This window comes from Rhipicephalus sanguineus, unplaced genomic scaffold (assembly GCF_013339695.2).
Source record: "Rhipicephalus sanguineus isolate Rsan-2018 unplaced genomic scaffold, BIME_Rsan_1.4 Seq804, whole genome shotgun sequence".
Taxonomy (NCBI): domain Eukaryota; kingdom Metazoa; phylum Arthropoda; class Arachnida; order Ixodida; family Ixodidae; genus Rhipicephalus; species Rhipicephalus sanguineus.
This window is the reverse complement of record NW_023616026.1, coordinates 70,284-93,047: the sequence shown is the minus strand read 5'-3', so window position 1 is coordinate 93,047 and position 22,764 is coordinate 70,284. Positions and strand designations below refer to the sequence as shown.

At 47.8% G+C, this 22,764-nt stretch overlaps 1 protein-coding gene across 1 annotated transcript in view; it reads right to left on the bottom strand.

The window, feature by feature from the left end:
* Positions 1 to 22,764, bottom strand: part of LOC119378366 (signal transducer and activator of transcription 5B-like) — a 112,667-nt gene that overhangs the window by 43,577 nt on the left and 46,326 nt on the right. Inside the window, 5 exon segments of the mRNA XM_049411754.1 lie at positions 1,168 to 1,306; positions 4,325 to 4,417; positions 12,388 to 12,468; positions 12,649 to 12,690; positions 15,534 to 15,621. Of these exon segments, the coding sequence (XP_049267711.1) occupies positions 1,168 to 1,306; positions 4,325 to 4,417; positions 12,388 to 12,468; positions 12,649 to 12,690; positions 15,534 to 15,621 (443 nt within the window).

Sequence of the window (22,764 nt, the reverse complement as noted above, 5' to 3'; positions counted from 1 at the left end):
GAGCCGTACACGGGTCGCATTTCCGCCCAGAACGGCCCGGGCACAATGACTGCGTCGAAGGCCCGCTCAAGCCCAACACTAAAGGGCTGCGAGGCCACTCGGCCCGGCCCAAATTAAGGTTTACTGCGGAGACAAAATATAGTTTTCCAATAATGTGGCATTTTATTCAACATATCAAAGTGAAACATGAGCACATGACACAACAGTCACGATATACACAGGTTACAAGTTGTCGTGTAAAAATAACAAGCTGTCCAATAATGATTCGGGCTTCAGTGAAGTACAATACTCCTGCATCACACATCCCACCAAACTGAAGGTCCATTCACTGCTCGCACTGGTAGCCGGAATTGCCAATGTCTTTTTCGCAAGCATAGGGAACCCAAGCTCAAGTTCGAGCGTGACGCTCACGTGGCCGAGCTATGCGTACCTGGGGATAGATGCTGCAGGCGAAGGCGGTTTGTCACAGAATTTGGCGGTGGCAGCAAGGACACGTGCGCACATGCGCTCCTCATTTGGCCAAAGCACTGCTACTCAGCAATAGTTACATTGTGAGGCACCACAGATGCAGTCCGAGAGCTCTGCGCGTGCACAGAAGCAGGGCAGCAGTGTTGGCAAACGGAGACGCGCCAGGGATATTCCCAGTTACGATAAGAGCAGTGGCGCCGCTTGACGCTGCTTTGGAAGCCTATAGCAAGCTTGGAATTCCAGCACATTGTCTACATTTTGGGCTGGATTCGGGCTTTGCACTTGGCCCAGCGAGCCTGATAAAGAACGAAGCAGCCCATGCCCAGCCCGGCCAGACTGAGCCGGGCCGGGCCTGGCCCGGCCCAAGATGAGAAGCTGTGGGCCACGCAGCTTTCGGAGCCCATGCACACCTCTAAGTTGGACCCCTTCATAAGAGACACACACCAGGGGGCAGTTCTTGTCCCTTATATGAGAGGTGGTCTCCTATACGCAGGGTATAGCATTCTCTGATCAACCCCTATTTCAATGTAGTCCCGCTAGTCTCTCTTATATCCATTTGTCTGTAACATAAGTGCCTCTTATGAGAGTTCAACTGTACTAAAACACCCTGCTATGTGGGGAGAGTGGGAGGCAAAAAAAAATGGCTGAAATTGTATTCTGACACAACCAAATCAAATGAACATGACAGTGCGTACTCACCTCGGAAGATCTTTCCAGCCAGGTACCGCAAGTTGTCCTCAGACAGGCCCCTCCCCGTCGCCGACTTAAACTTCATGCTGAGCACTTCACCCAGCTGGTGCCAGGGGACCTTGTCGGGCACCGCGAACGGAACACGGCTCTGGTTGTGGGGGGAGGGACGTCTCCTTTTCTATGGCCGCCAATCACCACAATTGCACAGACATCGCACACAGCAGCAGGGAAATTGCGATGCCAAGGGGTGCCCCCGCCCCGCTCATTGGCACATCGAGAGCGTGGGGCAAAAGCACCAGGGAAGAGCGGAGGAGGCAGCAGCCAAGGTGCAGCGGTGATGACAGCAGCAGCAGCGTCAGGAGAGCAAAGCGCGGTTAGGAGCGGCAGGCCAAGGTGAGGAAGCCAAGGTGAGGAAGCCAAGGTGAGGAGGCCAGGGTGAGGGAAGGGGAAATGAAGCAAGGCAGGAAAAAGTTAGTACCGTATCTACAGGGAAAGGTGAGGATTGGGTTACACAAAGCCAAAACGAGTACATAAGGTGCGGTTAGTCAGGTTAGGCACAGGTGCTCAATTTCTGCAAACTGAACAATTTCTTTTTATCAGCCAGAAAGGTGAGGTTAGTGAATATATTGCAAGGCGGGAGAGCTTGGCACAGGATACAGGAAGGGGGGGGGGGGGTTAGTGGAGAGTGCAGTGTGTTGCTTTACAATGCAAAGGACATTTATTTGGCACTGATGTGGAAATTTCAAACACCGTATACAGTCGAACCCCCTTATAACGATCCAACGTATAACGATCTATTGGTTATAATGACCATATTGGGTGCACTGACAATTTTCCAATGCTAACCATTGAAGCTGCGTCCATATAGCAAACATTTTTCAAAGCTTCTTCCTACTTTTACAACAAACACTTCAGACATGGTCGCAGTAAAAATATGGCACATACGAAGCGACAGAAAGTTAAAACAGGCTTTCTAAAGCGTGAGAGGGGTGCGCGCTCGCGCAGCCCTGCTCCAGTTTACTTGCGACTAAGATATCCCTGATCGCCGAGCACCGCATGCAGATTTCGGACCCTGGGAGCGAGGTCGCTCACTTTCCAGCCTTTTCTTCAGTGGCAGAATGGCAGTGAGGGAAAAAAAAGGGGGAGGCAGCATGAAGCCTTGCGGTCAGCTTTCGCACGGTAACCTTTCCTGACGCCGTTCTCTGCAGCTACGACCGCCTACGATGAACCAAACAATGCCTTGGAACGCAAGAAGGCATAATGCAAGAAGTGATAACCGCGATAACTTTCACTGCATAAAGGTTCACTGCGTCCTTAAGCTCGTCGACGCCACAATGTGCCGCAAAAGGTCGTCCATCTTTTCGGTAACGGCAGAGACCGGTGGATCGGTGATAACGATTTCCGCGCGATTGCGGCGATGCCTTCGCGGATAAGCATTAGAAAAGAGCTAAGGCGAGGTGGCGGCCGTCGATGAACGTGCAGTTATGACTTATAGCCGACAACCTTATATCACAGTCATCTGTAGATATCTGCTTGGCTGCACGTGTAGCGTATACACCATACACTGCGGACTGACGGCGGTACGAGCGCGCCATGCTGCCGTTCGCAAGTTCGCCGCCGCGTCGTGCAAGACTGCTTTAAAGTGCGCGTCGCTTTGTAGAACGAAAGTAGCTCGCTGTTGTTGAGCGGCGCGGGCACCGAGAAACGTCGATGCACTGACAACGAGCGTATACTGCGTGTTTGACTAGGTGACAACTCAAGTGTGCCGCGAATCGTCGTGCAGGGCCGCGAGAGCAACTCTACATTATTTTTATGTAGAGTGCGCGTTGCTTGCAAAATGCTTGTTCTCGCCGCGTTGAACGAAAAGGCTACTCACCGTACCCGTGCACGGTACGGAGTGAAGCACGAAGAACGTACAAACACGCGCATACGGCATACAGCAAGTGGCCCGGCAGTGACTCCGCGAGCCGAGTAGGTGACGCGCTGCACGCAACTAGCCTGGGATGATCGGCTCCAGGTGGCAGTACCGTGCTTCAATGAAACGGTCAGTTCATTGCAAAGGCGGGTAATTCACTTGTGAGCACGTAGCCGGCGTCGCTTCACGACACGAAAAGGCTTAGCTTGTCACCGGAGGGGTTGGGTGCATGTTAATAAAAGTGCACAGAAAAAAGAAAAACAGCTTGGCCGCTAAGCACGCGTTTTTACAGGCGAGTCCATATACAACGAACTACTGATATAGCAACCACTTTTCGCGACACTTTCGAGTTTGTTATAAGCGGGTTCGACTGTATATTCGAATTTAGGCTGATAATTTCTTTTCAATAATCTTTACAGAACGCTAAGGTAGGCTCAGATTCGTGGATTATGACAATAGGCATCCTTAACTATCTACCAGCCAGCACATGTGTTAAAGCGCAAGCATACTGCATGCTTCTAACCCTAGACAACCCAAAACGCAGGGAGTGTGCTATGCAGGTGCGCTGCTTCGGCTTGGTCAAGAGTGCGCTGACGTCATGGCTTGCCATTTTCTGAAGGAACTGAATGCACTCCACCGAAATGCCATCTCCATTAGATGGAGAGTTCGAGAATGGCTCCCCAGGAGTGAGTGGCATAGCACAGACACCTGCGAAGTGCCTGTGTGACAGCCGACCGACCTTACAGGCCCGAATGCCTGTAAGATCGGTTGGATATTCCGAATCTCCCACTGGAGTTTAACATCACACTCAACTCACTAACGAGCCACTTGTATGAATGGCAAGCTCACCATACGCCACTCTAATGATGACTAGCAAGATTTAGGCACAGTAGGCCGAACCAACACTGCTTCATTAGTTATTAGCAACTGAGTTTAAGGTTCGGGTAGGTCATGCAACAATCTGAAAACCGCAAAAGAAAAGGAAGAAAAAAGAACCAAGAAAGCCTGCCAGAAGAAGAGTATTCATGGTCACCTAAATGACAAAGACTAAAAAAAATGCATGACGACAGACTGTGTCTTAATTTTCATTCTCCGTTGTATGTTGTTTTTAAGGAAAGTGTGACAATGCCACAGGGAAGTTAGTGACTGAGCATGCCTGGAAGATTAGTCAGCGACTGTGCACACCTGTAGACATGCACGAGATCAACAGTCTTACAGAAGTTATCCGTTGGATTGTGCAAGTCCACTTACCGGCTCGGCAAAAGCATTGTCCCAGGTGACTGTGGCCCAGGCATGTGGCTCCTGATTTCCATGCACGATCACCACCACAGGTAGTGACAACGTCTGCAACAGCATAGAAGTGTTATACATTACCACAAAACTAAGGATGGGTGAATAGTAAATTTCAGGTTCAAAGCGACTAGAGATTTCGTCGAACGATTTCGAATTGAATAGTTCAAATAGTATCATATGTCACATGTCATAATCAGATGTTGTAACTATCACATGTTATAAAGAGAAGCAAGCATTTTTTTCATGACCCAACTAACTTGCATTAATACTTTGCAGATTACCTAGTTTGTTCATACTTGTAAACTTGACTTGCTGTGCAACCAGCAAGAAACACTCCTGCAGCAAGGGGGGGAGAGAGGTTAAAACTAAGCCATGAATGGCTTAGTTTTAAATCTAACTTCAGAAAGTTGCCTAGACGTGTTTGTATTATAATCTTTTTACGATAGGGTTAGGGCAGTTTCTTGGGAGGTTTATGGCATTGCCTGCAGAATCACGATTGCTAAGAATTCGAAGTCTTCAGGAAAAATTGAGAGAACTGGCAAGTTCTGTATTTACGCAAATCTAACGCACACCTTTTTCCCGATAAAACGAGTGCTATAATTGCCTACACATTGCAATCGAGTACGAAGCTGAAACCACATTTGCGCCGTTGACAACAGCCTCCCATTAGAAGGGTTAGATGCAGTGCCATTGCCATCACACAAGAGCGACAGAGCACAATTTTGTTGCGGTTCCTATAGGTTCATTTTGTGCTTTACTGCGAGTTGTGTATGTTATGTCTGTCCCCAATAAAGCACAAATGATGATGCGGCACTCTGGTTATGAAAGCTAGTGTCAAAGGCAGTTTATTCTGGATGGTGAAGATAGCTGCGTAGCTTTTTTTCTTTTTCTTTTTTTGCATGCCAGACTCCTGTCAACGTAAGTGGAACACGCAAAGAGATCTTCAGCAGCACGGCAACCTGGAAAAGTTATACAGGCGGACAACAAAAAAATATCAGGACCTTGAAGACAAGTTTGCACACTTTCTTTAAACAATTCCATGAAGACTGAACTTACCAAGGTAACGACCACTTAATTGGCCCACAATTGAAGCGTATCCAGAAGTGACTTTAGGCGGGGACGCGGCCCTCGAAAACCGAAAAATCGCAAAAAATTCGATTTTTGAAAAACCACATTTTTAGGTTGTATGTCTCAAAACTACCTATTCTGTAATTATCAGCATCTAAGTCAACCGCAAAGCGCAAGAAAATGCTATTTTCGAGGCTACCGCGGCGTCCAAACACGCAAAAATCCTGAAATCAAACTAAACTTCGCCAGCGCGCACCATTCCCAGACCATGCGGTCGTCCCGCGCCATCTTGGTGTGTTTTGACCGTGAATTCTTTCTCTCTCGTTTGCCGCCTTGCAAAATGGCATCGGCGGCACGGTTGAGACGCTATTGGCGTTTTCCCGCGATGCGATGCAGAGCACCGATTGGCTAGAGCAGCGCATTCATATCTTGCGGGAGAAAGCGCACCCGCCATTGGCTGCTGCGCAGCAGCGGGGGCAGTCGCTCCCGTCGATGGTGCGTCCGGCGCGCTCGCCTCGTTGTTCTCTGCTCCGTGCGCATCGACAGATGTCTGCTAACGAGCCTCTCTTCGCCTTGCGCGATCTTTTCGATCATTTTCGCTTCCTTTTTTCTTTTTGCACTAGTTTCTGTGCCCTTCGTCTTTGTTGTTACGGGCGATGCCAGCAACGAAGCTGAAAACAGTGCGGAGGTCCGGTGCGTGTAGGCGCGCTATGCGGCTTGTACGAGCATCGAATTTCGCTATTCTGCTGCGGGTGCAGACTGCGTAGACGCTTGCAGCGGCGGAACTGTGCTGCGGCTGTCGCCAGTCGAGAACCCGACACATCGAGTGTGGCTGGAGCCGCAAATGCACCGAGTGTTTCCGAGATCGCCTGACTGCACGTGCTCCAATCGGTGCCATCGAGCGTGACACCGAGTGTTTCTGAGATCACCGGACCCAGCACCTCGTCTGAATCGGGCCATCGAGCGCGAGTGGACCGTCGCTTCATCTGCGGACGCGTTTCCTAACGAAGGAAGAAATCGATGCGAAACGTCGTGACGCAGTTCGCGCTAAACTCGAGACACAAAATGCATCAGTCATTCCACTATTTTGTGGTCCCTGATGCCGAAAGAACAGCACTACATGAAGCAGTGCTGCGTTACAATGCCGGCTGCTGCAAAGCACCCAAGTGATATTGTGATATCGGACTCCATTTGACTTCAACCTGGTCACCTGGCATCCAGCGCGCTCGTAAAAAAAATGCTTTACGCCTAAAAAAAATTCCAAACGACACCAAGAGAAGATGGAGGCCAGGCAAAAGAAGAAAAGAGTGCGCAAGGACACTTCTAGCTACTCTGGTGGAGCTTTCTGAAGAAAACACGTGTTGAACTTTCTAGGCCCGTTTTCTCAGAATGTATTTTTTCGCTAGTTGTGGTGCTGAGGAAAGCAAAAACTCGAAGACCGCTCATCAGATTTGTGTGCAGTTTTTTTTTTTATTCTGTTCCTGAATGACTTTGTAAGGGCGTAAAAGTTCCTTTTTTTATAAATTGGTGTCGTTAATTTATAATAAACAATTAATTGTTGGTGAATCTGGTCATTACTGGCTACATCAAATTCAAAGTTGTGTCAAAATTTTTTGGAGGGAAAATTAAAAAGAACGGCTTTGTAGCGCCCTGGGATATCTATCAAGGAATGGCCACAGTGAATTTCAGCTTTCTACTATGTCATGGGATTTCTCAAGAGACTTCCTCGGGCACCCATGTGAACCACCCAGTTAAACCTCAATAATTCTGGAACTAAGAAACACAGCTTCGTGAAACTTAGCAGTTCTGCTAGTTTCAGTGTAGTGAACAAGCCCTGAAGTTTCATCCAGATATCTTAAAAAATAAAAAAGTTTGGTCTCCAGGGTAGCCTCCCCCCTTAAGGTGGGACATGATTTTTAGAGATAATATAGGTTATTTCTTGGCCAAATTAGATGAAACTGCACTGCTTTGTTCAGTTTTTTTTAGCTTTATTTAACTATCCAGTTATATTTTACACAGGTCAATTATTCCAGAGATAATTAGTAATTTCATTCTATTGTTTGCCGAAACAATAAAAAATTATCTATGCAACATAAAATCATTATAACCCCATATATAGATACTAGAAAGCCTAAGGAGAGCAACGCTGCAAGCTGATTGAAAATCGAACTACTACTTCTCAATTTACAGCACTAATGAGTTCATGGTCTACACCTAGCCAAAAACAAGAAAATTTTAAATTAATAAAAAAAAATTAGAATTGCAGATTGAAAATCTGCTTGCAGCATTGCTTTTTATGCACATTTAGCTAGGTTGTGCAAAAAGAATTGTAGCTCTAGCTGTCCTAGGTCGACTTTTACAGAAGAAGCAAACAAGGGAAGTGGCCAAAATCCATGTTTTGAGAAAATGAGCAAAAAAGGTTAAAACTTATTTAGCATTACAGAATGAAAAATATCAAAGGCACACATACTTTTAGTGATTAATATGCACCAGGCACATAATCAGACTGATTGTTAGCATGAGCATGCCTTTTCTTCAAGTTCTGCTGCAAGTTTTAAGTTCTGCTGCAACAAGGCCGCTTATCAGTTCAATGACTGTACCGACGCCAATATGCGACGAGTGTCCGCGCGTCATCCACGATCCGTCGTATGACACGGCGATGTTTCCCGGGTTGTCCACGTTGAGTTCCGTGCAGATGTCCCGAACCGAACTCGCGCACTTACTCATGAGTTTCGAGGCAGCAAGAGTAGCGGCAGGTGTTAGCTTCTTCACGTACGCCTGCCACGTTTTCGTGTGGAGGCCGCGACGCGATATGTTCATCATTGCAAATATGTCGTTAAAAGCAGTCTGCCTGTTGTCAGTAGCCTGCATTGCGCAGGTGGCGACCACGTTTACTGTGAATGGATTTATTTTCTGCTGTCCGTCGACGCGCGGCGAACTCCACTTTGACGACCCGTCACCGCAGTCCACACACACTAGCTCAAGCTTGACGGCAAGGCCGTATTCCCGCTCGCCTCTCCTGATCTCAGTGTCTCCGTTGTAAAGCTTGCACTTTAAATGCAATATTATCAAAGCATTTACCGCCTCCAAGTCCAGGATGGTGAAGGTCGTTTTATCAGATGGGGGACCCGCAGCGTCCGCACGTTTAGCGATAAGGCTGCGCTTCCATTCCGTCGATGAAATCTCTTGCAGCTTCTCTTCTGCCTCTTCTTCTTGTCTTCTATCTGTTGGGGGCTGCAGAATTTGTGTGTCGTGACGCACACGGCCGCTTTCCGCGACATTGTCGGCAACTGACGGGCTCGTAGGACTAGCGTCCGTTAGGCCTACCGCGCTGGCGTCGACGGCCACTGCGAGTTTGTCATCCTCGCTGTTCTGGGTCGTTGCAGGGCACTTCCTGAAGTTCTCGGCTAGCGATCGCCTCACCCGCTTTCCAAATTTGTGTTTGGTGCGGAACTTCTTGATAACAGGACCCATAGCTGTAGGCAGTCGACAGCACCAGGACAAAATGGCGCACGCTCACGCGCGTCTCGGCGGTGAAGCAGACGCCGGAAACGCCGCTTGGTGAAACGGATGCCTAGATTTTGTCACGTGCCCCAAGCAGCCAATAGAATCGCGCGCTTGTACTTCTCGATGACGCGTTTTTGCTAGAAAACCAATGAGCAAGGCGAGCCAGCAGTGGCGGGAAATTGAAGATGAAAAACGGCTCTTCCAAACGAGATCAAGATGGCCACGATAGGCCGTGTGTACCGGCAACGGTTCGGCACAGAAAGAGCGCGATTTTAGCGTCAATTTGCACTCAAACAAACCTCATATTGGTGTTACAGATTGATTTTACGGCGGAAATAATGAAAATAGAAGCTACAAACTTAGCAGATTTGTGCAAAAATAGATATAGATTCCGAAAATGTCAGCTTCAAAAAGTCGATTTTTTCGCGATTTTCGGCCTTCTAAGACCCGTGTCCCCCCTTAAAGGCGCCTAAACCACCTCCGATATTTTCAAACATTTCAAGTAAACGCACATCGTGTGCAGAATGACATCACGATCAACGATGCCACACGTGGCAATGCAACAAGCCGCGGGCGCGCCACAAATTCCAAGAAACAATTTCTTCTCTCCGGGCCCTTCCAGTCTGTCTAGTGATGTGTGTGACATCAGCGTGTTGAATCTGTGATGTGGTATGCAGGTGATGCTGCGATTGGTCGAACAAAAACCTACGACTTCCGGTTAGTCTGCAAGCAGCCGCGCACGTTCCGCTGTCGTGGTGCCCGCGTGTGTGCGCTTGCGAATCGGCAACTGCAGCCTGTAACGCAACTGCCAAATCGCCAGCGTACCAGCACAGTCACGCCTAGCGGTCTGATAAGGTGCGCGGACTGAATCCGACAGTGTCTTGCGATGGCTTTCATGCATCAGTGCTTGGCTGCAAAAGCGACAACTGGACGTACAGATCGATCATGTGGCTATCCTTTGAAGGCCTGTGCACAACACAGGGTCCATACCAGCACAATTCGTATGGGCATGGGCCGCCACGGACACCAGCGGTCAGCCGAGAATAACACTATACACACAAACCTCATTATAACAAAGTCACATCTGCCACAAAATATCTTCGTTATATCCGAAAATTCGCTATAAATGTTTATTTGTAACTCTGTATCTATAACCAGACTATTCTTCATTTACTTCGTTATAACCGATAATTCGCTATAGGCTTCCCAAGCAACGCTTAGCGGCACTGCTGCTCTTGACAGGCAGCGCCATCTCTGGCAGAAAAAGAGAAACTGGGGCGTGATCAGCGAGCGTTTTCCCTTCTCTCCACCGCGTTGCCGCTCGCTTCCGTGCACGTGCAGAGCTCTCGCGGTGCAGTTGCGGCGTCTCACAATGTACCGCGTGCAGTGCGGCTTCAAAAGGATTTTCAAGCTTGACTGGCAGTTCCGAAAAGCGAACTTGATAAGATGAGAAAGGCTCGTCAATCACGTTAACGGTGAAGAGCAGACGATCGACGACAACCACGCCTGACTCAAAGCGAAATGCATTTCCCAAGTCGCGATTACACTGTGTAGGACGTATACCTCGAGGTAAGTCTCATTCTGTCATGTTAAAGATGAATAATGGTCCACATGCACTCTGAAATGAAGCCGTACACGCTATCGATGTTCTGCGGCGTGGACTACGAATCATATGATTGTTGTTTTGATATGGCATGCTTACAGTAGCAGCCGTGTACTTTCGTGAACAAACGTTTGCGGCGTGCGAAAAAAAGATTATACGGCCATGGCACTGCTTCCTGAGAAGGTTAGAGTCAAGTCCTCCATGCCGCTGGAGAATCACCCGCCGATTAAGACGCGAGGCAGCTAGCTGAGCTTCAACCACTGTGAAGCAAGATGAACTGCTCGCCTTGTTTTTTCGGCTCTCGCGTCATGCTTGCAGTCTCTTTTTATGATATCGACTTGACAGGCGTATAAAACCTGTTGTGTGAACGCGGCTAGAAAATCGCACTAAGTCAGAAGGTGGTTACTTCAAGGTTGCAATTGCAAAGCATGTAATAAGTGCCAGTTATATTAGTGGCTTGAATATTATCACCCCATAAAGTGACAAAAACAAAGCAAACCTGCAGAACGATGTCAAAGCTTGCTGAAAATGCACAGACGTCCGTTCCGGCGTGATAAAGCAGCCTTCCTGACGCGTAAAATGCAGGCGCCGAACTTCTGACAATGTGCGGAGTTCAGTTGAATTCAACCAACCGCGCAACGCTAACGGTATAACGCGAATGTGAACGTTCAACAACGACGGGTAAGTCTCACGAGCACGGGGAATCAAAACACAAAGTTGCTTCACCTACAACCATAACTGGACTTTAACAATGCGAGAAGACAGCGAGTAATCATTACTGTAGTCGCTGCGTGCATGCGCCCCGTTACTTACCGATTCAGGTAGTCGAATTGAACGAAAGCGATGAACTCAGACAGCCAAAATAGAAGGCGAGACAGCGCTGTCAGCTATCCACGCTTGCCGCCTTTATTTCTCGTGCGACACGCCCGGGAACCGATACAGTTTAACACGTGAATTGTGTGCCTTGTCTGCACTGTTGTGGCTGGCCACTAAACCGCAATACTTTGGACCACGCTTGCGCTTCCGCGGGGTCGCTTCTGCCATCGTGGAAGTGTGCAGCTTCGCACAGCAAGCCTTTCGGTTCAACGTACCCAGATGACAGCCTCCCAGTTACCCGCACCGAGAGAAGAACGCGTGCGCACGTGCGCTACCGCTACCGTGAAAGGCGCTGAGTCGGCCGCGCGAAGGTTCAGAGCTTTCCGACAGAGCCGCAGCGCGGCTGGCGCGGCGCTGTCGTCGCGCCGCAAACTTGAGCTTGGGTTCCCTATATCCGTGTTCGTTATATCGAGGTTTGAGTGTACTGAGAAGCATGGAGTTCACGGAGCCGCAGCCATCGGAAGTGCCCGCTGTTTCGAAGAGTGCATCAGCGATGACTATATGTCACGTGAGATTGGGAGGGGCACTCGGCGAGGAGGGAAAAGCGGCTTTGGGAGAGGTGACCAGCAGAGGAGTGGATCGCAGCGTTTAGATCATCAAACGCGCGTGACTCCGCTATTACGGCACTGTTTCGAATAATTCTCACAGCTACGTACGTGTTCGTTGTAGACTCGTGCACAACTGTCACACCACAACTGAATTTCGATCTCTTGGCGTTTTAGGAGCCCTTTAAAGCCAGAACTGGATTACAGCTGAAAATCAACTGCCAAGAAAATGAATTTCCCACTATATGAAGAAAAATTGTGCTTGTCTTTTTTTTTTCCCCAATCTTCAACATGGGGCTTGATGTAATTTAAACATCTGCCAACGATACATTCGGGTGCAATTTTTATTTCGAACCCGCAAAATCGGGTGCGCATTAGATAAGAGGACTTGTTAGATTCGAGTTCGTACAGTTATGACTTACCCAAACTTGGAACACTAGCTCTCCACCTCCGACCTTGAACTGGGATTGGAACAGCAATGCGAATTTCTCATCCATGACGGACTGGAAAAGGCAATGAGTGTGAGCAACGCTAAAAAGCAAAAGCAAGCCTACAAACAACATATTCTGTAGTGTAAACCAAATCAAAGTTCCTTCTTTTTCTTTTTTTTTTTCTTTCTACAGCTACACGACACAACATTGCCAGAGTGCAATGTCAAAGGATTACGCATATCAGGTGCTCACCTCAGTGCCTTTCTTTTCCGCTCGCTTGATTTTCCGCAATTGCTAAGAGAGGGAGAGAGAAAAAGAAAATCGATTACACAGGAGAAAAAGCCGGAAGTTCCTTTTACACTTTATATTTGAAGGCACTGGTGGATTCAAGTTCATTCAAATACTTTTTAAAAAATATCATAAGCAGCATCTTTTACACTTTCTTTCCATTATTCAAACTCCAGTTAACTTGATTTTTCAGTTAGATCTCGACCGAAGGTCTCAGGAAGCACCCAATACAGTAAAAGCTCGTTAATTAGACTCTCGTTAATTCGGAAAATCGGTTCATTCGGACACGTCATCTGGTCCCTGTAAATATATGCATCACTCTATGAGACTGGGCGCTCGTTATTTCGGACAGATTTGACCGCAAATCGGATAATTCGGCGACTTTCGGGCCGCTGGCGAGGCTCGAAAATGAAAAAATTCGTAACAAAAGTGAAGCTCAAACGCAGCATCGCCATGGACATCAATTATCGACTTGGCTTGGATTGAGACGGGTTGAACGCCTTTTTTTCGTGTGTGGGTTTTGTTGCTTTGTTCCCGTTGGTGTGCTGCATCGTTGATCGCCGTTTTATCGAGGAACGATTCAGTACGGCTCCTTTAGCTTGATCGTTGCTGGTGCTTTTGTGCTGACTTCTCATGTGACCGCACTCTCCGCCGATGGCAACGCCGGCAAAGCGGCTCAAGTACGAGGCCAAGGACTTCACCACCAAAGTAGAAATTTTGCGTGCTCTGAATAATGGGCTCTCCCGATAAGAAGTGATGAAGAGTGATGAACGGGGATCCTTGTATCGGCGGCAAAAGAAGCAAGGAACGAGCAACCGTACTTTTAGCCGCCAACGTGTCGGGAACAGAGCGCTTGCCTCTTCTCGTTATCGGAAAGGTTCAAAAGCCATGCTACTTTAACAACATCAACAATCATCCCGTGGATTACCGTGCCAACCGAAAAGCGTGGATGATTGAGTGAAACTTTTGCGGACACCGCAGACATCATGCGAGCTGCTGAGCACCTTGAAGGGCTCGGAAAAATTGTGTCCACGCGAATATCTGCTCGCAAACAGACAAGCATCCGCAATTACTTTGTTAAGTAAAGGTATGTTGAAAAAACTCATATTTATTGTGTTTATTTCGACCATTCAATCATTCGGACATTCGGTTAATTCGGACATTTTTTCCGGTCCCTAGAAATCCGAATTAACGAACTTTTACTGTACATTTCAACGGGACCAAACTCATTATTTTGATTCTGAAATTAGCCTTCACCAGGTAATTTGAACGTGATTAGAAATTAGCCTTCGCTGCATAATTTGAACCTTGCTGGTCTTCTTAAAACAAGCCCTATTCCCAATAATGACTGCACTAATGGTTCCAATCGCAGTAGGGCCCAACTTTACAGCAGTTAGGGACCAGTGAATGCACAGCAAGCGATATACAGTCAACTGCCGATTTTTCGGACGCCCGATTTTCCGGACATGCTTGAAAATTCGGACGCTTTCGCGGCACCGTCACCAGCCCCACAGACTTCAATGTATCAGAACGTCCGAAACTTCGGACGCTGAAGCTATTCCACGTCCGATTTTTCGGACTTTCTGCCCACATTGCAGGTCCGAAAGGCATTATTTGAAGCCCCCACCTCTGCCGCGCCTATTATCTCGTAGGTTCGAACCAGCGCTTTCGCGAGTCGATCTGTTTGAGACAGTAGCAGAGTCCGAAAGTCAGCTCTGCCGCAATGCCGAAGCGTTATGGGGTGAAGCACACCAGAAATTCGAAGGGGCCGCTATCGCGGCGCCGTGCGGCGACGTTACGGATAAGTAGCGGAAATGCACGGAGGCGTGATGGCGGCAGCTGGCAAATGCGCAAGTACGGCTTAATCGCTGACAACCCTTACGATAAGCACCTTCAGTTAACTGCTCGGTGATGCACGTGGCTTAGCGCAGTTGCATGCGTACTGCACGCATTTAATAGGCGAGAACCCAAATGCGCCGCGCCGCCATTCCTGCTACATCTCTGTGCGAGACCGCTAAGTGCGCCGCATAGACGCGCTGCCTTCGCGGACGAAACCAGCTCGCCATTGCCGCGCCCGTGTGCGGTCAGGAACTAAGTGCGCATCACGAACCCTTTCATGATAAATGCGTGCATACGATACAGCAACAGTAAAGTGACGGCGTCAGCTTAGTTGGCGATGTGCTGCACACAACTAGAAACGATCGGCTTGACATGGCAGCAAATGCTGCGTATCGGCGATGTGTGTGCGCATCGTTTACATGCGCACACGCATTGGAGAAAGCCGGACGAGTCGTCCGCTCTTCCGCCACAGTCTTTGTGTTCCACGTCATCATTTACAAACGCTTCATGCGAGATAGCCATAATCTATTCCACGCTTTGCTGCTATCAGCGGCGCTCATCATGAGATGCAAAAGTGGCGGTTGGCACGTACGTAGTTAAGCGGGGTTCCCGGCAGGTACCGAATGTATTTGCGAGAGCCTGGGCGCGCACCAAAATGCCTGATAATTGTTCTGGGAGGCATTAAAGCTATTTCGGACGTGGCTGGGGCGATTTGACCGCTTCAGCTAAATAAAAAAGCATGAATGCGATTTTTCGGACTGCCCGATTTTTCGGACGATTTCGCGGTCCCTAGGGAGTCCGAAAAATCGGCAGTTGACTGCAGTCGTTTCGAAAGCGTGAAAGCCATTGCAGTGGCAGAGGGTGAATTCCGAATCCTTGAAGTTTCTGCAACGTGCACCCAGATCCCTACAACACACGAGCAATTCTGCACCATACCCTCACTACAATGTTGCAACCAAGAATTGTACCCGTGACGTAATGTTGAGATACAGAATGCCACATTCACATACCATGTTCCTAAAGCTGACGCTCAGTTGCCTTGTAGCCTGGTGGTACTCCATGGTCCCTGTATTATTCAGGATGTCTCCACTTGCCTCTCTGAAAGCACAAAAAGGAGAAGAGCGTATAAACATCTATATAAATAAGTTTCCACTGTGGAATGTGCTTTCGTTTTTGTTTTTTTTTAATCTTTATTCTTCTATTACATGTAATAAGAGGGGGGGGGGTCAACTTGCGTTCGAGTTGACTTACAATCATGTACAGTAGACTCTCAATAAACAAAAATCGCTTAAATGAAATTGCTGCTTAAATGGAACAACTGCCTCTAACATGATTGGTTTTGTGTTTGAATTCTGCACCCCTTTTCATCTCTCAGTAAACGAAACTCCTGTTAAATGAAACATATTTTCCTGGTCCCTTCAGCTTTCGTTTAACAGGAGTCTACTGTAAATACGGTATTATTGGAGGTCGACTGTTGCATAGGAATTAAGGTCCACTTTTTGAGATGAATGAGCTAATGTAATCCGCAGCCAGAAGGAGTGGGGCACTGCTGTTACAGCAATTAATAGCAACAGCCAGTACGCCCCATCGCATCCTCCGTTATACAGTAGAACCCCGCTGTTACATTCCTCACTACTGTGCTTTCCTGGCTGTTACGTCGTTTTCTGCCTGTCCCAGCATAACTCCCATAGGGTCCAATGTATTGGGAACCCCGCTGCTACGTCGCAACTGCAAGACCGTTCCCATGTGATACGTCGCCAAGTGCACTCCGAGCTGGCTGAGCGACCACAGAAAAGAGCGGCCATGTTGAGTTTTCACGCAGATTGGCCTGTCTTGACCGAAAAATTAGCCACATGAGTGACGCAAGCAACACTCGTAACACACTGTGAGCGTGGGCTCGTCATCGTCATTTGTCAGAGGCATTGTCAGAGGAGTTTGCACAATTCACGATTGGACTCGTCGCGCTGGTCGCAATGCGTGTGCTTAGTTCTTTCACACCTACAACTCTTGGTGCCAAAAGAATCACATACGTTGATCACATTTCTGTGGATGACACTGTCCTCAGCTCCGCATTTCTGTCCGTCGGCTAGATCGTGGCTGAGTGCACCAATGCGTGCACCAGTGACGAAGTTTAGGAGTTGGTGGAGCAGAGATCATTTCCTCGCCAATCGCTTTCAAGAGTACTTTCACTTTCACAAGGCGCTCGACCACCTACGGCGAGCCGCGGTGATCCGACACTGCCAACAGTGCTACATTATCGCTCGGAGATGCTGCCGCATCCGGTGACAATCCTGCGAAGGTATCGCCAAAAGTGATCACTTCCCAGGTGTCGGCCGCGGTGGCACTAGATTAATTAAAAGGATATGACACTGCAGCTGCTTGAAAAAATTTCGTGCTGCTCAGGCATGAGTAAACGAACCAGGGGACTGCACGGTTTGTTTCAAGCGTAGGCATTGAAATAACATTCTGCACTACTAAATATTTTTTCGTTTTTCCAGTTTCTCAGCTCTTCCATTTCCCGGCTCTTACATTTATTTCTTACAGTCCCTTCAAAAATGTATCAGCGGGGTTCGACTGTATTTGTATCTTCCATGCAACCCGCTTACAGCGATTATCGGTTTTCACCACAAAATTTTCATGGCACTTGAATATCATTATTAGAGCTGTGCAAATAGCAAAATTTTGGGTGCGAAGCGAATTCGAATATTGAAGTGTGAGTGCGAATCGAATTGAATATTTTTCTAATACTTCGAAGTGAAATTGCAGAAAAGAAAGTATGAGAGGATTCCAAAGCATATTCTTATGAGATAGCAATATGAAAGTGGTTCTTTTCGCTAGGTTGATGAAACTCTAGTGGGGTGGTGTTTCATAGTTGTCTTATCAAGACAACTATGAACCTCCCTATCTGTTCCATTGACTGAGCTTCGTTTACAATGGATTCTGGTACAATGGACATTCGGATATAACTGACTAAAATGTGAGGCCAGCAAGGTGATCAGGACTCCTTTACAGCAGACTTTTCTACCACGGACATTCGAAATTCAATAACTTCCGACTTCAAACACCACTTGGCATACTTTCGGGACTGGAACAGTGCGCTGGATAACGGCGTACAGATTTAAGAACAAAGGCCGCCAATCTCCGGTCTGTCAATGATCAGTTATGCCTAGCCGCGGCAACAAAAAATCGGTGCGCAGCGTGCTTGGTCTTGCGTTTTGGGGTGCCGACGCGCAAAATTGCTAGCCGCTGCCACTGCTGCTCCAAGTGGTCACTGCACGGTGAGCTCGGCAGGGGTCTACGCTGCCAAAGCGTAAATGTCCATCCGCGGTTCCAAGGAGCCAGCGAGCAATGCGATTCGTTGCTTGCGACGAAGCACATTGCGGCTTCTTCGCTTTCGCACGTCCCCTAGCGCAATGTTCTTGACCACAAAGTTCGGATTCATCTCGTACATGGGCACCATGAGCGTAGTTAGGTCTAGCCATGACTTTGGGCAGAAAGCTCGGTTGCGGTGCATGGGCGCCGTGCCGATGTTTCAAAGTACGTCATGCTCGATCGCGAGTACAAAGAGCTGTCCCTGGATGGTCCTCGTCACGAGGTACAAAGTGCTAATGAGCAGAACCTCTAATCGCGGTTGCGGCGAGTCCGAGACGCACAACTGTGACGTTCGTTACAAGTGTGGCGTGACATCGTAATCTGACAATTGAGCTTCCGCTTGAAGCTGCCAAAGTAAAGCATAATTATAGTCAAAATGATCGTCGACCCGTGAACACAGAACGAATGCGAACGCGTTACTAAGTAGCGCGATTTTCAACAACTGTGACCTTGCGACGCGCAAGCGGCAGACGACGCTCTCCCAGAGCGAGCATCGGTCCAATGGCGAGACGTGCTGAATCAACATGGCAGAAGCAGCCAATCGGAGGCTTTGAAACGAACGTCAAACATTTGCTTTTTGTACACTTGTTTCTGAATGGAGGAGCTAGCTCAAGCCGGGAATTTGAATACAGAGAAATGCTCTCTCCAACAAGCCCAGAATGGTGGCGCCCGGTTGCCCAGTTGCGGCGCTATAATTTTGTTGAAAAAAAACGCTGTTTTCTTTTTTTTGTGCAATTTCCAAATTAATCTCGCCACCTTGGCAGGCACAACAAATACAGTAGACTCTCAATAAACGGAAATCTCTTAAACGGAACGACTGCATCTAACACTATTGGTTTCATACTTCGATTCTGCACCTCTGTTCATTTCTCAGTAAACGGAACTCCTGTTAAAATCCATGCTACATGTTTTGTATATCAGAAAAGGATTTTAAGAAAAAAGAAAGAAAACAAAGGCACAACAGATGAAAGGCCACATGTGCAGGAGGTCCAATGTTACAAAAACACCAAAGATCACATTCTTCTTGTGTTTTAGAGAAGCAAGGCACCTCAAACTAAAGACAGGGCACTCAAGAAACTCCACATCACGAAGGACTCAAAAGATTACGACCCCAGTGCCTTTTGATGAAGTAATATTGTTGGTACAACTTTAAAAGCCGTTTTCTCAAAACGACTTTTCTTGCTTCCTGCTTCGCTTGTTCCGCTGATTTCTCAGTGACCGCTGGGTCTATTTCAGTTCCGTTTTTTGTTCTATATTTGGAGCACAGTTCAGGGCGTGACATTCTTGCTTTTTCAGTATGGCCTTTTGATAATTAGCTATTTGACGAGTTGCACAAAGCCTCGATGCCTGTTGCACAGTCACCTCATGAAAAATGTGAACTAAAAAAAATTTTGTTGCAAATAAAAAATCTATGAATGTCATGCCCGCAATCAGACATCTTAGAATGCATAGCACTTTGAACGAGTTTCCTATCGCATTTTTTAAGCGAGTCAGACTCGGAACAAGAGCAGAAGGTGAAATATATTGTACATCAAAAAGTTGTAAAGATATTTATGAAATTTCTACAGTAGCATTAAAAAAACATTTCAAATAAGTGTGCCAATTTTCATCAAAATTCATGAAAAAATAAGAAAGTTGGTACCGAAAGCCACGTCCCCCTTAAATTGAGGGAAAACAGCGCTGGTTTCGGCTCTTCGACACTCGGAAACTAGGCGCTCGATCAGTGCCATTTTAGTCTTGTTTAAAAGAGCGCGTTTTCAGCTGTTTTTTATTCGGTAAGCAACCTTGTGTGTCTGCTTGGCTCGAAATACAGGGCCTCAAAGACGAACGGCAGCGCTCATTGCCATTGGCTAAACTGCGCACGTGACCAGAATAGCGCTTTCCGGTTGGCTGCAAGCCCGCTGCATGCGCGGCCCGACGCCATTTTGAAAGGGTTACCGCTGTGACGCCTCGGAATCGGATAACACAGTCTGCCAGTGTTGATCGTGTCGCCATGCCTGGAAGCGCATACAAGTATCGCACCGTGCATGCATTTGGTCGGCGGAAACGTAAGGGTCGCGGGAGGAAGGCTGGGAAGTTGTCGGAGCCCTTGGTCGACTCCGAGGAACGATGCGTTGACGCTCCGCGGCCGTTCAGCAGCGGTGCGACTGAGCGCGTTGCCTCCTACAGCGATGACGGCAGAACCAGTGCTGCAGCAGACTCCGGACGACTACGAGTCGACGCCAAGGTGTTGACAGAGGCCGAAGTCGAAGAAAATCGTGCCCTTGAGAAAGAAATGTTCGAGCGGCTTTCATCGGCGCCGGTAACAGCGCGGAAAATCGATTCCTTCACCGCAAGTTACAGCGAGGCATCGATGCTCGACTCGGACCACGCTGCCCCTTACTTAGTTATGCACCTCGATGTGTTGAACTCGATAATGGGCGTTGTGTGCTGTAAAGTCTGCCACGGACCGGCTACGATCGTCAGAGGGGATCGTGACTACGGACTTGCCGTCAAGGTATCAGTGCACTGCGAAACGTGCGGCGTGATCGCTAATAAATGGACTTCGCCGCGCGCGAACAACACAAAAACGCGCAGTCTGTTTCAAATAAACCTCCTTGCGGCGAGGGTGATGGTGGCTACCGGCAACGGTCAAACGAAAATGAATTACATTTTCGCGACAATGGGCATCTCGCACCACGGTATGCACCACAAAACATACCAGCGGCATTTGAAGAATACGTTGGCACCCGCTGCAACGCGAGTGGCGGAGTCCGCTATGAGCGAATGCGCGAACGCAGTCACGGCGATCTACGATGATTTGTGCTTTGGCCACAGGGGAAATATTGCCGTAAGCTGGATGACACGAGGCCACCCTTCTCACATCTGCGTCGGCTCTGTGATTGAACTGTTTAGTGGCTATGTGTTGGACTACGTCGTTCTAACTTTTGCCTCGGCTGCGAGGTGGGCCCAAAGCCTAGTAGCGATGGCTACGAAGAGTGCAGGGCAAACCACAAATGCCAAAAAAACACGAACAGCAAAGCGGGGCAGATGGAAGTGGAAGCGGCCCTTATTTTTTCAGAGGTCGCTTGAACGCCATGGCCTGCGCTACACAACTGTGTTGTGTGATGGCGACAGTAGGACGTTTTCGGCCTTACAAGAGGCCAAAGTGTATGGTTATATGGAAGTGCAGAAAGAAGACTGCACTAATCACGTGCAAAAACGGATGGGCACCGCTTTGCGTAACCTGCTGCAGAAGCAGAAGTCTGAGGGAAAAAGAGGCTTTGGCGGGAAAGGCAGGCTGACAGGTGAGCTGATTACCAGGCTGAGCACATATTATGGCAGAGCACTGAAATCACATGAAGGTGACGTGGGGAAGATGCAAAAGGCTGTGATGGCCACGTACCGCCACGTCACCTCCACTGATGAATGCTCGGACCACAGTTTGTGCCCAGCTGGTGAAAGTTCGTGGTGTCGGCACAATGCCGCAAAAGCGAAGGGACAGCCTGACCCAAAGCACGCCTACAATCTACCGAAGGAGGTGGCCGAGGCACTGCTGCCGGTTTATACCCGGCTTTCCGAAAAGGCCTTGCTTGAGAGGTGCCAGCTAGGCAATACGCAGAACTCCAATGAGAGCCTGCACTCAGTGATCTGGAGTTTGGCCGCCAAAGAGCATCATGCATCCCTGTTCGCTGTTGAAGCCACCGTAGCAGAAGCAGTGCTGCGCTTCAACACAGGCAATCTGCACTCAGCAACAGCGATTCTGGACGAAATGCACATGAATGCGACAGGCACCGGCTCCAGGAGGGCCAGAGAAAAAGACCACCGGCGCAGCATCAGCTCCACAAAGAAAAGAACAGCCTCACTGGAACTCCAGAAGCTAGTCAAGAGGAGGCATGAGCGTAGGATGCATTCGGACTATGCTTCTGGTGCATTTTGAGGTGGTTTAGTCACATCTTCTGTAATAAAAATGTGCGCCATCGTTTTTTCTCGATTTCTTAAAACAACAATTTTCATGCGCTTCCCGTTATGAAGGAGCAATATCTCTTGTTCTACTTGGGTTATCACTATGATTTTTTTTTTGCTTCAAAGATAAATGGATGGGATGTGTCATAAAGTAAGTTTGGTTCCAATAATTTTTTTCAGAAAATTTTCTACATTAAGCTTTTGTTTAAAATGTCAATGAGGGCATTTTTCACGTCAGGTTCAACATCCCACAACTTTGCTTCGAAATGGCTTAGAACAATCATATATACATTACGACGCCGTATGAACATCCTGAACTGATTCTGTGGGTTGTACATTGCTATGCAAGGTGTGGTAAATTAGCTAATTAGGCCTTAATTGATGAAGTAGTAGTTCGAGATATCTTGAAAACTACTAGTCTCAGCAAAAAAATAATTACATTTTTGAAATCAGCAGTAAAAACTACATTAACTGTACAAATTTCACCAAGTTACTCTGGAAAATAAAAAAGTTTTTGGAAAGTGTAGCATCCCCCCTTAAACGAAGTTATGAAGTGGTGTAATAAGCATCACAAAAAACAAGATATTGTAATGCAATTAGGCCATGTACTATGATGATTTGCCAGCTTTCTTGTATTCATGCTATCACTGACATAATTAACAGTCTTGATTGCAATTGATCACTGAATCATTTTTATAGGATACTAAGAGTGGCTCTCATGACAACCTATCCCTTCCTCCTAAATAACAGGCAGTTATGGCCAAGACATTGGTGGAATAGGAATTTCTTAGCAGTTTATTCAAGACGCGAATTGGAAAGATACGAATTCATCTCCCAGTTTCACTCAAGCTAATTTGTAAACCTCGCCAGCGATGCACTTCATCATTCACCCGGTCGCGGACACGGTTATCTGCGAGGCTTTCA